The 17266-nt window shown below is 57.0% G+C and overlaps 1 protein-coding gene and 3 non-coding genes across 4 annotated transcripts; 2 read left to right on the forward strand and 2 right to left on the reverse strand.

Moving 5' to 3' along the window:
- Positions 1-1112: 1112 nt before the first annotated feature.
- Positions 1113-17050, reverse strand: LOC122366381. The gene is made up of 13 exons (XM_043338589.1): positions 17000-17050; positions 14749-16362; positions 14158-14245; positions 13393-13526; positions 10961-11117; positions 10188-10336; positions 9615-9684; positions 8072-8764; positions 7366-7660; positions 3561-5536; positions 2473-3485; positions 1490-1614; positions 1113-1204 (listed from the first exon to the last, which is right to left on the reverse strand). The coding sequence occupies exons 2-13, from the start codon at positions 16350-16352 to the stop codon at positions 1113-1115; spliced, it is 6396 nt and encodes a 2131-aa protein (XP_043194524.1). The 5' UTR covers positions 16353-16362; positions 17000-17050.
- Trnav-aac lies at positions 12290-12362 on the reverse strand. Its single transcript has one exon. It is a non-coding gene; the product is annotated as a tRNA-Val (tRNA).
- On the forward strand, positions 12520-12592 carry Trnaa-agc. Its single transcript has one exon. It is a non-coding gene; the product is annotated as a tRNA-Ala (tRNA).
- Trnaa-agc lies at positions 12934-13006 on the forward strand. The gene has a single exon. It is a non-coding gene; the product is annotated as a tRNA-Ala (tRNA).
- Positions 17051-17266: the final 216 nt, after the last annotated feature.

Below are 17266 nucleotides of genomic sequence, written 5' to 3' on the forward strand. Positions count from 1 at the left end.
TTAAACTCACGAAAAACACGCTTACTACTCAATCTGGCTTTGATTTCCTCGTATTCACTTAGATATCGGTTGGAGCCTTGCGATTCTCGCGGCGCTTGAGTTTCCATCCGCCTGCCGCAGAGACTGGTGTTAGTTTCCTACTCTCCACTGCAGTTACCGGAGACTGCAACGCCCGCCCGGGCGAGGAGGTGACTAACACCAGTCACACTGCAGGCGCCTGGCGGTGACACGTCCGAACCGAAACCAAGCCAACCGGCGGTTCAAGCTGAATCAGAATGGGACTTTGATGCTAACTGAAGTGATGACCCAGAACTATAGCCTTTTAGTTGTTGGTTTATTTTCTTTCTTTCTTTTTGCATATATCGAATCAGAAATGAGATAGTGGATGTGTTTTGCGCCTTTTGGAAGGTGAATACTTATTGCTAATTTGATTTTCATATGCATAAATCTGATTATCAGCAACTGACCAAACTATTACCAACAGTAGCGACTGAGGACGGGACTGCCGATGAAGGGACGGGCCGCCACCGACTCCCTCTAACGCACTGCTACGACGGAAATGGCGAGCAAAAACAGCCTCGTGAAACGACTCGCGGCCAGGGACAAAGGCCGACACGCGGATTTCTCACCCGGCTCGCTGACTTTTATGAAGCCGCGTCAGTTTCTGAGGAGTTTTCTCTTTCGGTGGTGGTCACAGCGGAAGGGCACGAGACTTTGTACGGTGGGCGGGCGGGGCGCCGGCGCGGCAAACACTAATGGCCAATCAGAGCGGCTCGCCGGGAGTGATCCGCCAATCAGAGCGGCTCAGTGAGAGTGATCCGCCAATCACAATGGCACGACGTAGGCGGGACAGGCCTGCCGCTTATGAGTTGACATTGCCCTCCGTTACAGAAAACGCCCGTTCCTATGTTCAGAGTGACGCCGAATCAGCGAATCTACTTCACACTCTGTGATCAGACCTGATACGGCACCCTTTACCGGATTGTTAACACCGCAAACCCCTGTTATCCTCGTCCCCTTTCTATGGTATCCCCGTGTCCAGCACCCCTGTGGCTATCGGCCGTACTCGGCCTCCCCGTGTCCCGGTATCGGTGTCGTACTCGTTACTGTCGTTAGTCGTTACTGTTGTTCTCACCGGATATGGCGTCGTCCTCGGACCGCTTTCGTCCCGTCCCCTGGTTGGTACTCTGCATTACCAGGAACGCTGCAATAACGAACATAACGCATAGTCACAGTTGGAATAGAAACGACACGTAGCACCGAAAACAGATGTGCCAGGCAGGACATAGTCATGAGTCATGACTCATAACAATTGATTCACACATAACAATCTGCACAAAACTCATCACTTATCCAGTTGAAACTTGAAAGGGTTCTTCCGAGCTCAGACTATCCTTTACCTACTCATCATTATATTTAAAGTGGAGGAAAAGACCATGGTTCGGACCGATCGCTGACGAGTCCAGTGCAGCCGACCTGAGGCACTTACTGAGGACCAGTCCGGAGGCGATGATGGCGAAGATGGGCGCCCCGACCAGCCCGACGTTCTGCAGGGTGAGCGGGATGCAGCCGCAGTGGGGGTCGTACGCGGTCCGCCGCATCATGGACGGCACGCTGGGGGCGGATGGGGGGGGGGGGGCAGAGGTCGTTAAATGGATCAGCGAAATCAGCGACAGCTACAGACAGACGGATGGAGCTGTCTAGATTCTAGATAGAGGTCTAGATAGATGTCTAGATAGAGGAGCTGTCTAGAAGAGCTGGACATTTATGTAGCCCAGTATAATGAATTCAGTGTGTGTGTCGTGGGGGATTGGGGGAGGGGGCATTGGCCTAATGTCTATGCTAGCCATCGGATAAATTATGACCGAAACTGCGGATGTGCCAAGCAGCTAGCGGTTTCAATGGCTGTGCATTGTGACTGATATGGTTTCACTGAATTTCAACAACTGTGGATTACGAGTGACAGGGATGCATTCGCTGAGTGCTCAAGCCTACACTGTGAATGGTGAAAATCGGCCTAATTGGCGAACGATGTCACCACAAAGCGAGCATTGGACACGCTCATAAGGCTCATTATGCAGCGACTCACAATGGGACGGTCGCCCGTGTGGAACCGGCCGTAAGTAGACCGCAGAGCGCCAGTGGGTGCCATCGACACGCAGATATTTTGTAACGAGACGCATTTAGAATCGGCATCAGTAGTATTCATAAGCAGCGGCAAAAGCCTTGCTTCGTGTGAAAGAAATGTTACAGAATTCCAATCAAATTGAGACCTTTGCAGTTTGCAACAGAATAGGTATTGTTGGGTCACCCAGCATTTCCTTTGGCAACAATACCTACTTAGGTAATATAATTACCTTAAAAATGAATTGTTTTACGCTTAACTTTAACGGGTTACCGTTAACATAATTGTTTGCCTTGTGAAGAAAATGGTAAACTAACACTGGCCCACGCCCAACAGTCAGTACGTACCCTTTGGTAACAAAGTGTCGCAGTCCCTTGAACATGTTCTTCATGCGCTTCCTGTAGGAGCTGGCCCTGCTGCCCCCCTTGCCGGAGGACCGGTCCTCCATCGGGTCTGCCTGGAACACCTTGGTGAGCGGCTGGAAGGGCCCCAGGTCCACCATGGGGAGCAGCGCCGCCGCCGTGGACAGCAGGTCCCCCGCTCCCGGCAGGTCGCGGGTGGCCTTCACGGCGGAGCTGGACACGCTGGAGGAACTCTCGGTGATGTTGCTAGATAAGGAGCTGTCTGATTCTGAGCCCACCAGAGGAAGTGCCGGACCCGAGTCGCTCCGGTCGATATCTGAAGGCGCGGTGAGGTCGTCCACCAGATCCATACGTCGACTGAGTCGGTAGTTGAATCCGAGCGGATCGTCGAACGTGTCCAGTCCGTCCAGGACTCCGTGGTTGAAGAACGCATCTGATCCACCCGATCCGTGCGTTCCGAACAGGTTATGATCTTTTGGAAGGTCATGGTTGAAGAACGTATCTGATTCACCCAACCCCTGCGTCCTGTAAGGGCTGTGATCCTGAGGAAGGTCCTGTTTGAAGAATCCATCTGTAGTCCCCGATGCGTAGACTCCGTACTGATTGCTGTAGTCCTGCGGCAGGTCGGGTGTGAAGGGTCGCGGCGGCGGCGGGCGGAACACTGGTCTCCGCGCCTCGGGTGGCACCACCGGCAGGCCCGGATCGCGCGGCGAGTGACGCATCGGAATGTCCATTCCGTCGAACGAGTACATATGGACGCTGCCTGAAGCCTGGGAGTCCTGGCCCGCGAACGCTGCCGATCGCCTCCTGCGCTGGTGGTTCGTTCCTGAGGAAGTTGAGCCCTCGGCTCCTGCCTTCTTGACGATCTGATGTTCTGGCGCAGTTGGTTCTCCGAGCTGCCTCGCCACCCTGGGGCCCAGCGTCTGCATCTCCTGCTCCAGCCGCTTCAGCTTACTCCTCTTCACATCACTGAGTGTCGTCAGAGGCAGTTCGTTCGTCTTCCCAGCCCCCCGACTCTTCCCCTCCTCTCCCTCCTCTCCGTCTCCGTCTCCCTCTCCCTCTCCGTCTCCAACCCAGACGGTGCCGTTCCACATGCCCTCGGCGTCCGTCCCCAGAGAGCACGCCTCCTGCAGCATCAGCCTCGCCAGCACCGCCCGCTCCGAGCTCTCCACTGCCCTGCCGAAGCCGTTCGTGTTGTTGGTCGCCAGCGCGTACACGTAGGCGATCAGTCCGGCCGCCGCCACGCCCGCCACCAGCACACCCAGAACGTTCTTGTTGTCGATACAGCGGCACTTTTTCGGGTAGGTGGTGAGCGCAGCCCCGTACTCGTAGTAGTTGTGTTGGGGCGTCTCCACGGCGCTGTATGGGATGGGCTTGACGTGACCGCGCCCACCACCGAACAGGTAGTTCTTCAGTCGCCGGAACGGCCGCAGGAGGGTGTCGAGCAGGCCGGGACGCTTCTTGTGGTGGGTGATGTAGACGGGCTGCGCGTGGGGGATGTGCTGGGGGGCGTACGGCACCGGCACGGCCTTAATGTGGGGAGGGCCGTACTGGGAGGCGTCATGGGGCTTCCCGTACGAACTGCCGTAGCCTTCCTTTGGGTGAGAGTGGCTGTCTTTCGAGTAATGGCTGTCCTTGGAATGAGAGTGGCTATCCGTGGAGTACGGATGACTTTCTGTGGAGTAGGAGTGCGTCTCGTGGTGCTCCTCCACGTGCTGTGGCTGATGGTACTCAGTCGTCACGTGCGCCGGCTCGTGGTGCTCCTCGTACACGTGCTCCTCCACGTGTGTCACGTGCACGTCGGGCGGCGGCGCCACGTAAGACACCTCGGCGTGGTGCGGCCCGCTCACGGGAAAGATGATTTTACCGCCGCTGCGCGGTCTCTCCGCGCTGAGATGCTCCTCGGGACTGACATGCGCCGGCGGTGTGTAGCCCACCACGGGCTCGTGGCCGCCGATACCGATATGGACCGACACGGCGGCCGGACCGGGCGGCGCCACGAGCGTCTCCACGTGCGGCGGCGCCACGATCGTGGCGCTGTGCGGTGTGACGGCGGGCGCCAGGTGGACGGTGGGTGCGCGAGGATCGCCCGGCGGTAGCACCGCCGACTGGAACCCGCTGCGGATGTAGTTCTCGTGGAACAGCTGGCCGCGCGTCTGGTGAGAGTGGTCCAGGAACGATCGCGTGGTCGTACTGTCTGCGAACACGTCACCGGAGACGGCGCCCTTCGGCGGCCCGAACCCCACGACTCCCCCGCCGCTGGGAGCGGTGATGTGACGGGCGTCCCCAAAGTCTGTCTCGTGTCCCTCCCCGCCATGTGAAGACGAATCACTGGTCTCAGGGTGTGCCTTGAGCGTCGAGCTGGAGCCGCCGCGGGGTTTCGGAGTTCCGTACGAGTGGATGTCGTGTGGCACGGGATAGCTGGTGCCCACGCCGATGACGCGCTTCCCGTCCTCGTGGCGGACCGAGCTCGTCCGAGTTTTACCGTCGAACGCGTGCAGCCCGCTGCTGACCCCCACGGTGATGGAGACGCCGCCGCCGTCCTGATGGTCGTCGCTGAAGTCGAAGTTGTAATCCTCGTCGCCGTAGTTGACGTCGGCGTCTTTACCGTCGGAGCCACCCTTGCTCTTCAAACCGTCCTTGGCCTTCCCCTTGACAGGCGGTGCCTCTATGATGCCCTTCCTGATGTCGTCGTAGAACAGGGTGCCCTTGGCGTCCAGGGTGTGCGCCGCGATGTCGTTGTTGAATCCGCCGGATAAACTCCGTACCTGGTGAACCCCGGACGCCGAGTCCGAGCTCTCCGAGTCACCGCCCTGTTCGGACTCCTCCGAGCGCGCGGCGTCAATCCTGGCGCGCAGCTGACGGAGCTGGCGCGCCAGCTGCGCCAGTTTGGCGGGAGACAGGTGGTCGCGCGACTCTCGGACCAGTTCAACGACCCGCCGGATCTCTGCCAACTGCTCGGCAGAAGGCAGCTCCCTCGCCCCCCGCGGGGTCTCCGAGACATTCCCCCTCTCCACCGTCTCAGCTCTCGCCAGCACAACCACCACAGCTGTGACGAACAGCACAGCGCCGGTGCGCGCCGCGGAGCCGGCCCCAGCCATGACCTCAGTGTGACACGTCCCGGCCGCGAGTGGCGAACCCGGCGCAGAGAGCGGCGCGCGGAGGGCCGGACGCGCTCTGATACATTGCACGGCCGCTGCGCGCCGCGCGCCGGAGCGCAGCGCGCGCGCCGACTTTTTGCCCGCGCCCGCCGAAAGTGCGCGCCACCGTCCGTATCGGACGCAGCCGCGCGAGCACGCCACTCTCTCTCTCTCTCTCTGTCTCTCTCTCTCTCTCTCTCTCTCTCTCTCTCTCTCTCTCTCTCTCTCTCTCTCTCTCTCTCTCTCTCTCTCTCTCTCTCCCCCTCTCTCTCTCTCTCTCTCTCTCTCTCTCCCTCCCTCTCACTCTCTCTCTCCCCTACCTCTCTCTTTTTCTCTCTCTCTCCCTCCATCCCTCTCTCTCTCTCTTCCTCCCTCCGTCTCTCCCCTAACGCTCTGTCACTGACAGCATTCGAGCAGCACACGGCTTAGCGATCATATAGAGAAATTAATACACCGAGTCCAGTTCAATAACAGGAGATATCAGCCCTGATTCAATACTCATCACTTCACCAGTCTGCGTACAATCGCGCCGGATGTGATTCAAAACACGCCGAACAGTATTACCACAGCCAACGGACCGTATCTCGCGTAATAGGCGCTCATGGTTATTTTATAACACGGGATAGAATCGCCGGGATTGGGATCGAGGCAGATTGATCGCGGGCATTTTCACATTAAAATCCTCCTAGGCCTAACCCACGACAAACGAACAAACGATTTCTTATAACGATGGCGAGTGAGCTTTGGCATCGCAACTGAGCCTACGCCCCATTTTCGAATGAGTCACAGTCGTGACAAGACATTCCATAACCCAAGTTGTGGTGCTAAGTTCGGTTTATTATGCCTTCAGTCACGGCGGAATACTCAAAACAGAAAAATACCGCACCGCGAAACAACACTACCCACATTCCTGGCAAGGTTATATGGCACGCCCAATGACAATAACAAAACCAGGACTGTTTCAACAAGATCAATCTATCGTACCAAAACACGGATAATATACAGTTATACACTTTACAGGTAAACCGAGAGTGAAATATCGTGCACAGCCAATTGATCATGCAAATGTCAGGGCGAACACTCTCCAGGCCGCCATCCTGCCAATATTTAACACGGACGGGTGACGGGCAGATCACATATGAACTCGTAGTGGCCCACACACGGGTGTAAATCGAACGCTGCACCGCTGAGGGAATTCATACGGCAAGGTCTTCTTACCCATTGCCGCGTCTGTCTATACAATGGTTCGGTCGAGCAGCTGCCAAATAGATACATTCAGCTGTGGGCACAGGTCTCCCCTATCTATCAGTGTTGATTCACTCTAGAGCCCCAGTTCCAGTCACCCGCCGTAGCGTCCCCACCAGTCCCTGATCCTACGATTGTCCGCCGCCCGCGGCGGGGGTCGGTTTCCGCAGGTATCGTAACTTGGGCAGCAGCCGATTCTTCTGCAGAGAGTCCAGGAGCCAGACCTCACTAACGCTCTCCACGCCTCGCACCGGGCGGCCCACGGCGACGGTGGCGCCTCTGGCGGCGGCGGCCACAACCCCGCCGGCCAGCCGCACCAGGCTGACCAGCGCCTCGGCAGGCGGCTGGGTCTGGCCGGAGATGTATACGGCGCCGGCGCCAGCAAACAGGTCTAACCCGGCCCGCCCGGCGGCGGCGGCGGCGGCGCGCTGGGACGGCGCCGGGCGGCCGCTGGGCTCCCCTCGCTCCCCGCGCTGCCCCTCACTCTCCCCACCGTCCCCACCCTGCGCCGCCGCCACCCGAGCGCTGAATGTCGTCTCCGTCAGCCCGGTATCGTCCACCGGAGCGGGAGGTGCTATGGAAGGCGGGTCGCGCGCACAGCGGCGCTCCCAGCCACCGGGCCAGTCGAGCCGCTGTTCGTAGCACTCCTCGGGCAGCCAGCGGCCGGCCTCGAGAGAGGAGAGCACCCACTCGGGGGAGAGTAGCCACGCGCCGACCGCCAGCGCGCCCAGCACGGAGAGAGTGCGCCGTGGCTGGCCGCTGACCACGTGGGTCGTGGCGGCCGTCACCTGACGGGGGACAGGGGGTCAGTGGTGGGGTCACTTGAGGGTGGAGACAGGGGGGTCAGTGGTGGGTCAGCTGACGGGGGAGACAGGGGGGATAGGTCAGTGGTGGGGTCACCTGAGTACGGATACGGGGGTTAGTTATAGCGGTCACCACTAAGAAAAGACAGAGGATAGGTCAGTATTAGGGGTTAATACTTAATAACTGCATAGCATGGCGAGAGAAGGGGCGAGCCAGGCATGAGAGACTTCATCTCGAAGTACAAAACATCTGAGCAAATCCCTCCTCCCGCTGATTTCGACCTCAGACGGGCGTTACCAAACAACACTCTCCCCCAGAAGCTCACTGGAAGGGCGCCGAACAACACGCTCTCCCAGCTCACTGGATCGCCCCTACCTCCCGCAGATCAGACCTACCTCGTCCACGAGCGTGACGCCGCCCAGCCGACTGATGATGGGCGTCAGCGTGCCGCGCTCCACAGAGTGCAGGTTTGTCAGCACCAGCCGGGCGCGCGGCGGCAGACGGCCGCCCGACACCGACTCAAAGTCGAGCGAGCTGCGCCGCGGGCCGGACAGCCGCCGCACCGAGCCGCCGGTCGCTCTCGGCGCTCTACCAGAGCTGTCGGTGCTGCTGCCGGTGCCGGCGCGGCCGGTCCGCCGCCGCCGCCGGCCGGTCTGAGCCCCCAGCGCCGGGTGGGCGCCTCCGGACCGCGCCGGCGGCCCGGCCTCCCCAGCAGGAGTCACAGGGTTCAGCAGCGGGCCGCGCAGCAGACTCTGTGACTCCGGCGGAGTCATGAGTCGCCGGCGGCGGCGGCGGCCGGCCGGCACCGACTCCGGCCCGCCCGCCACACTCCGGACAGGACTCGAGTCAGACTCGGAGTCGAGGGGGAGGATCCGCTTTAATTTTGACCGCGGCGCTGGCGGTTTCCAAGCCGCAGCTCCGTTCGGGAGGTTGGCAGAGGTGGAGGGCTGCGCGGTGACTGATGTTGACGCTCTGGTGGTTCGTTTCTCGGCCGATGAGCTGCTGCGGCTGGCGCGGGATGATTTCGATCTGTCGGAGCGGCGCTGTCTGGACTCCAGTTCTGGCGAGGCGGAGATCTGGGCCGCCAGCTGAAACGGCGGGAGAGGTGATCAGAGTCAGACAGAACGGGGATGTCAAAATGGCCAAACAAACGGCCTAAAGACTTGGAAATGAGGTTAAAATGAGGTTGAAATGAGGCTGAATGAGGTTGAGACTGATGAGGTAAAAGAGAGTTTGAAGATGTTCAACGCTGTTCATTTTCTATCAAACACGCCATTTGCCACGAATACGTTACGAGAAAATCTAACAAAGAAGCAGGATAAAAGGATTGCCTAGCCGAATCCAAAACTATAAGGAAGCCACGACATTAGCAGTGCGACACAAAAGGAAAGGCTCAACAAACGTGAAAGAAGCAGCCACACACGCACAAAAGGCTAAAGCACATGCGACACAAAATGAACACCAAAATACAAGCACGACACTGAGCGTAGAACGGTTCGCGTGTCTGCCAGCAATGCCAAACACCTCTAGCACGATACAGAAGGCTTACTGGTTGGGTTAGGGTCGTTTTCAGCGTTTTCAATGAGTTGCTGTTAGTCGCAACTAGGCAGAATAGGGAAGAGAGGAGCAGGGCTAGAACAAACGGTCGCCCAAACACATCATTTGAGCACACATTCGAACACGTCACCATATATGGACGTTGAACAATGCACATCACTTGTCCAAAGAGACACAGCACTCGGAATTATTCCCATTAATCCAAAACATTACGCTTCCGCACGAGTGCACGTGACAGTTCTCACTTGTACAAACTACAATGTATCAATATTCCCTGAATATAACTGTACTACCAGTGGGTCGTCGATCTGCTATCACAGAACTATACGAGACCCCAATCATATCCCGTGTCTTTCGTTGGCTCTGAGCTGCTCTGTTTACCTTGGCGGTGGGTGACCCGGTGCTTCGAACGGCGCCTCCCGTGGACCACGCGCCCGTCGGCGACATGAACCTAGAAACGGAAACACACGGAAACGGTAACGGAAACGGTAACGGCCGCCTGGGAACGGAAACACGCGGTGGGTAACGGACATGGGAACGGAAACACATGGTGGGTAACAGGAGGGTAACGGGACGGACACGGAACAACATACATCATTGCGGAAACACACATGAGCGACACTACGACACAAAGGAGGTGTCTGTGAACGAGCGATTGTCTATTTCTAACGGAAATATGAGAACTGAAAGCACGTGAATATCCTCCGGTTGTGCCATAAGTCGTGACCTCAGCAGTGACCTCAGCAGTGACCTGAGCAGCGACCTCAGTGACCCCAGCAGTGACCTCAGTGAACTCAGCAGTGACCCCATCAGTGACCTCAGCAGTGACCCGAGCAGTGACCCCAGCAGTGACCCCAGCAGTGACCCCAGCAGTGACCTCAGCAGTGACCCCAGCAGTGCCCCCAGCAGTGACCTCAGCAGTGACCCCAGCAGTGACCTGACCGGCCGGCTCACCTGTTGAAGAGACGCACGTTGAGGGGCAGCTCGTCCTCTGAGGAGCCCGTGTCAGCGGTGACCTGAGCTGACCTCTGACGGCCCCGCGGCGTCAGCAGCTCCTCCACTGTGCGGCGACCCCAGCGCTTCGGTGACGTCATCGCCGGCCGCTGCACCCACACAACGGGGGAAGGTGACGTCATAGTGCACATCGAGCAGTGACGTCATACGCAACAAGGTGGCGTCATACACAGACATACAACGGTATAACGTCATGCTATTAGTGACACCTGTCTATTAGTGATCGTGACATGAAATATCGACGCTTTGGGTCGGCTGATACATGGGACGCCGAGGAAGCCAATTCAGCTGATCTGTTCCCCATAACCCCCCCCCCCATTGGTGTCACCTTCTGACCCTCCCCCCTCCTCCCCCGGCCTGGTTCCGTACCAGTGATGTCAATTACAGAAAATCAGAATACCGATACCAAACCAAATACCAACCAAAACCACGGGGAAATACCGACACCAAACCAACTTGGGAAACTGAGGGAAATACCAACTTTTTACCAAGTTAAGGGCCTCTTATACATTAATGAGGATTCATAATACCAACAAAATACCAAAACCATTAGGACTTAAATACCAAATACCAAGTTGGCATCGGTTTGGTATCGGTATAACCGCAGGTTGTTTGAAAAAAAGACAACACTATTCGTTAGAATTGTGTCTTCTATTGAAAAAAAAAAACGGAAAACCGGAAGTCGGTATCCGATTGACGTCTCTAATCTGTACCTTTCCGGGCCTCGTCTGGCCGCCGGGCGGCTGGCGGCCCTGCTGCCTCCGTCTGCGCTCAAAGCGTCGGTCTGCAGCGGCCATCTCCTCATCAAAGTCACGCGGCTGCATGGAGCGCAGCTTACGGAGCCGGGCCGGGAACAGCGGCGACTCGTACCTGGCGCCGAGAGAGAGCGGTGAGCAAGGCGGGAGAGAGCAGTGAGCACGGAGAACACGGTCTGTTGGTGAGGACACGTGAGCAGTTTGGAGGACCGCGACACGACAGCGAGTTGTGAATTGACCGTCTGCAGTAGGAGGCCGTACGACGCATAACATATTTAGAGAGGAATGATTGGATGATATTTAACAATAGCAAGAACCGACAGCCGACTGTGGGTTCTTGGAGGCTGGTAGGGTGTCACGCAAGATCCACAAAGCGAAAGAACCAGGGATGCGGAGCCGTGGAAATTTCAGACGGCTCCGGCTCCGGCTCCGGCTCCGGAGAAAAAATCGGCTCCGGCTCCGGCTCCGGCTCCGGGTGAAATGTTATGGCGGCTCCGGCTCCGGCTCCGGCTCCGAGTAAAATGGTCCGGCTCCGGTGGCTCCGGCTCCGGCGGCTCCGGCTCCGACTCAGTACATCCCCTATGCAATCAATTAAATACGGGTGGAATAAAAATTGGATGGGTTATACGCGTTACTCTTTGCCATGACCGGCTCATCGCGTCCCCGCGCAAACGCACCTCGGAGAGAACTGGCAGAACAAAGGACTAGGAAGCGATGGCATTGGAAACGCAGTCGCCGCGAATCGGAGTTCACTGAACCATCGTAAGCTGACACCCGTCTCGGCTGCATTGGGGGGGGGGGAGGGGGGGAAGAGACGGTGCTGGGAGTCGCAATCCACTGCACTGGCTTCAAAACAATGGCCGTCACCTGATGACCGGTCCTCATGTTCTGGGGATGCAGTAGACGTGGGGGGGGGAGGGGGAGGAGCAGACAGGAAGTTGATTGCGTACTGTGGGATACTGGGGATATTCGGCTCTTTCATTCACTTGATGGCCCATGACGTACCTACTTACCATATGTTGTACTGCCTTGTACTGTCAAACCGAACTAGGTCAATTATTTTTTTTCCTCTTCAAAAAATAAAAAGGAGCCGGAGTCTTTTTTGGACTTTTTTGGCGGCTCCGGCTCCGGCTCCGGCTCCGGGCTATATTGTTTCACGGCTCCGGCTCCGGCTCCGGCTCCGGGCAAAATATACCGGCTCCGGCGGCTCCGGCTCCGACTCCGGCTCCGGCTCCGCATCCCTGGAAAGAACACTACCGAAGCACCGAGTTCTTCAAGCAAAACGCGTGTTTCCGCCCGGGATCGAACCGGGGACCTTCCGCGTGTTAGGCGGATGTGATAACCACTACACCACGGAAACACCTGACAGGCTGGACCTCAATCAGGGATCACATCAAAGGAGGGCTGGCATTCACAGGGTATAATTAGATCGTGAGGTAGGTGTGGCCCGTCAAATGTAGGTCACAGCCAAAGATAACACGGCGGTGCATGAGAATCTGACCTCAAACATCCCAACCGGGGCTGTAGCTCAAGTGGTAGAGCGCTCGCTTAGCATGTGAGAGGTACGGGGATCGATACCCCGCAGCTCCAACCTTTAACAGAATCTTTTGTCATGGAAATTTTCATTAATGTCTGAAGCGAAAGGGCTGGTGCTGTTATCCATTACCCTATTGCGTATTCAACTGCGCACAGAGCCCAGTGGGGATGCAAAAGAAGGAGGTATTATACTGTTGCTTCCAATTCACCTCAGTTCCATGTCTTTCCAATTCCATGTCTTACCATTACTGAGGCCTACGTTCAATCCAGGACAGGCACAAGCGTACGATAAAAATGAATCAGTAGCTACTGGCCTGTGATGAAAAATGCGCATGTAAGTCCCTAAAAACATTCAAACCGTTTATAAAGAACAACTCGACCACCATTTCTCAACAGGGGCTGTAGCTCAAGTGGTAGAGCGCTCGCTTAGCATGTGAGAGGTACGGGGATCGATACCCCGCAGCTCCAAGCTTTTCGCATGTTCGAGAAATGATGGTGATTGACACGAGCAAACCCGCAATACGGTTTCTCACCAAAAATAAATTATTTGTCTTCAGCCTAAATACAAATAAACAGAAGCTTTTCAGGTATTTAAGGTTATCGTTTAAGACACATTTCTCCGATGAATCAGACACTAACACTTTGCAACAGAAGTGATCCAGAAGTGATCCATCCAAATCAGTAGTAATTAGTAAACATAGCATCGTATAACACTATACCTTTACAAAACATAACAGCAATAAACATTTGCACCCTAGTGTTAATGCACGCAACTACAGTTTTCATTTTCTGCCGACAGATGTCCCCCAGGCCGTTTCCGTTTTCCGCCGACAGATGTCGCTGCGGTCGCTCACCTTTCGGCGGCTGCCGGCGGGTAGCGGTTCTCCTCCACTCTCTCTCGCTGTCGGCGACACGCGTCCACCCAGAGCACTGAGACTAGGCGCAGACGGTCGCGGCGGGCCCGGTCGTACGTGGCTTTGGAGCCGTCCTGGGGGGGGGGGACGGCGGGGGGGGGGGGGGGGTCAGCCACGGGCGGACAGTAGCAGTGACCTTGGTGGATAACCTAGCGGCTAGCATGACCTTGGAAGTGACCCCAATAATGACATCAGTGGCGACTTCGGTATCGACCTGACCTGTGATCCCAACAATGACCCCAGCAACGACCTCAGCTATGTCCGAACAATGTCCGGAAGTACCAAAACATAACACCGGCACACACAGCACACATCTCTTCCTTTCCCGCGCCTCTCCCTCCCGCTACGGCCATCGTCCACTCCAAACGCCAGCCAGCAGCCACCCCCCCCCCTCCTCCCTGATAGAAGATCCCCTTTCCCCAGCAGTCGGTACCTCTAAACGCCAGCCACTACGCCCCCCTGCCCCCCTGATAGAAGCTCTCTGTCAGTCGGTACCTCTAATCGCCAGCAGCCATCTGCCACCCCGCCCCTGATAGAAGCTCCCCTTCCCTTCCATCGGTAACTCTAAACGCCAGCAGCCATCTGCCACCCCCACGCCCCTGATAGAAGACCGCCTCCCTATCCGTCAGTACCTCTAAACGTCAGCCAGCTGCCCCCCCCCCCCCCCCTTTGATAGCTGAAGACCCCCTCCCCTTCCGTCGTTACCTTGAAGATGACGTGGGTGACATGTTTGGTGAACCGTTCGACGACCAGGGCTCCCAGAGCGCGCAGCTGGGTCCGGATCGGCTCAGACCTGCCGGGGTTCGCAGAGACGCGGTGATGGGACGGTAAGGTAACATGTCAGTGCAGTGCTTTGATGGGAGGTAATACAGGCGATGCGTCATTATAACTCCACTGCACGGGCGTCACTTCCTGAAAGTTAATTGGCAAGGCTATCAAATTAAGAGGTTAACCTTTGAGAATGCAAAGCTTCTATTAACACGCTCCAACGACTTACGACATTATGAGAAAAAAATGATTGCGCTGGGACCCGACCAGACTTAATAAAGCCGACAACCTTCCCGTGAGATTAAGACGCGTGAAGCATTGCATATCCACTCAATGAATGCGTTATCATAAAATATTGACAATAAATATGTAAGGAGTTGACATATCTATGTCTACATCTATATCTATGTAGGCGCCAGTTTATACTGACGTTCCCTGACTGACCAGTTTATACTGACGTTCCCTGAGTGACCAGTTTATACTGACGTTCCCTGACTGACCAGTTTATATTGACGTTCACCGACTGACCTGTTATCGGCACCGGAGCGGACGTCCACGTAGGCCACCACCTCATCCAGCACCAATTTTGAGGCTGGCTGGGTAGAGGCTATCTCATCCTCGTCCTCCCTGGCGGCCGCCGGCGAACTACAGCCTGCCGCGGCCGCCGGTAGGTGGCTCTGTCCGCCGCCCGCCACCGGCGAACTACAGCCTGCCGCGGCCGCCGGTAGGTGGCTCTGCCCGCCGCCCGCCGCCAGTCGGGGCGAAGTTCGGGTCCGCGGAATCTGGTTCTCCCGGTCGGTCGATGTGCACGGGTTTAACCGCGCGCGTGGAGAGCCCGCGGCCACCTCTGAGTCGCCGCCGTTGACCTCACCATTGGCGTTCTCTGGGTAGTGTCTGATCGGGACGACCGGAGACACGATACTCTGAGTCGCCTTCCGCGGTCCTGTCGGTGATTTCCACGGCTCCGGCGGACCGGGCGCCTGCCCGTTGAGTTCCCTCTCGGTCAGAGGAGCTCTGCCCTCCCCCGGCTGCGCGATCTCGCCTCGCCTCCTGGCAGACACGGGGGTCACCTCCCCTCTCGCCGGTCCTCCCGCCGCCCTGCCCTGGGGAGTCACTGAGCGCGCGCCGGCCCTGACCCGACTGCGCGCCTTCTGACGGACTAGCGGCGAGCCCGGAGAGCGCGCCAATTCAGCCAGCTCAGAGAGCACGCGCTCGCCCGGCCGGCGGCCCACCACGTGGCGCGCGCGCGCTGCCACAGACGTGTCGGCCGTCACGTGCGCCGGCGGCAGGCGGCACGGCGGCGCGCCGGCGGGAAGCGGTGGCGCGTGCGCCACGCCGCTGTCCTCCTCGGCGGCGCTCCCCGCGACCGTCACCAACTCAAAGTCCAGCACGCGTTTGGGTCGGAGCGGCTCTGTGCAGCCCTCCGCGTCCCCGCTGGCCCCTCCGGCGCCGCTGCGGCCGGCGGTACCATTCGGCACTCGTCCCCCGCCGTCCGCGCCACCGTCCTCAGCACTGAGGTCCGTGTCCCCGCGCAGAAGAGTGATGACGTCACTGATCCGGCCGCGCAGGTCCGACTCGAAGATGTCATCCTCGTCGCTGTCGAATGTTCCGGGCGCGCCGGCCGGAGGTCCGGACCGGGCCGGAGCGGGCCCGGAGGTGCCCGGAGGCCGGCCCGGAGGTGTGTCGGAGGTCGAGCGATGTCCACCGATCTCGGGTGAACTCCCGTGGTCGCTCAGGGCTAGCGTCAGACTGCGCACACCCGAGCTGGCGCTGTCCGTCTGCCGGCTCGTACTGCTGACGGGGGCGTGCTGTGGGGTGGTATTCTCGCCCTTATTGACCCCAGATCCTGAGGGTGTGTTGGTCACAGCGCGCCGGCTCAGAGGCGTGGTGACCGTGTTGGGTCTCTGCTCCGACTGTGCTGAGGTTCTTCCTCTCTCCCCCGGGCTCTTCCCCAGAGCTCCGCCTATTGCACCGCCTCCGCCGGCCGTCCGTGACGGCTGCAGCCGCTCCGTGACGCAGTAACGACCGTCCGCGTCACGCTGGAGCGTTGCCGGCGGCACGTGACCCGTCACGGGACTGTCGGAGAGCCGCGGCACCGGCCGGCGCCGGGCCGAGACGCGCCGAGACGACATACCAGGCAGCCTGGGAGGAGACAAAGGGAGTTACAAACATTACACTTGAGACTTATGAAACATGCACAACTTACTCTTAGGCTATGATTAGAGAATCCATACCTGAAATGAACTAAAAAAAAGAATTAATTTATAACAAAAATCCACGGTAGTTATAGTAAAGCAGGTACTTGTTTTTTTTCCAAGGCCGGGTGGGGATGAGGTGCTGTAGGTTAGGTTGTATGTTTTAAGTTTTGGGTTGTTGGTTGTAGGTTGAAGGCTTGGTTGTAGCCTGTAGGTAAGGTTAGGAGAAGGTAGGTTAGGTTGGGCTTGGTTTCAATGCAGAGATCAAAATTCACTTTTCATCATCATTTGTGGCTCAACAAACAAATTATGACAGTGTATCACAAGTTATATAACACATCATTAACATGACAAAAAGCACACAAAAACGCGAAATAACAATAAAAACCACATCTAATTATCTAAAGCCAAATCAAAATCAAATTAAATAAGTAATAGACACGACCAAAGAACAGATACAATATATTGTGCTATTTAAGAAGGGAATGTACCTAAGTAATTTCTCATGTGTAATTTCAGGTAGGTACTTAATAAGCATTGAATCTAAGCTATGAAAATGCCAGATACACGCAAGAAAGCCTCACCTATTGTGGAGCAAAATCAAATGAAATTATGCTAAAACGCGCGTATTGATTCGAGCAGCGTGATATGTGGCGCAGTTGTACTAAGAAATTTCAAAACTGGCGCACACTACTGAAGGGAAAACTTCAAGGTGAAGAGTTTTTTCTCTTTTTAAATTTGATGATTTTAATTTCTTAAAGCTTATTAGCATGCTGTTTTATTAAATTTACGTATTCAAAAATGATTTTGGAATTATTTTGATGTTATCAAAGAAATTAATAAATATCTCG

The sequence above is a fragment of the Amphibalanus amphitrite genome, unplaced genomic scaffold (assembly GCF_019059575.1).
Source record: "Amphibalanus amphitrite isolate SeventyFive unplaced genomic scaffold, NRLGWU_Aamphi_draft 000802F_arrow, whole genome shotgun sequence".
Taxonomy (NCBI): Eukaryota; Metazoa; Arthropoda; class Thecostraca; order Balanomorpha; family Balanidae; genus Amphibalanus; species Amphibalanus amphitrite.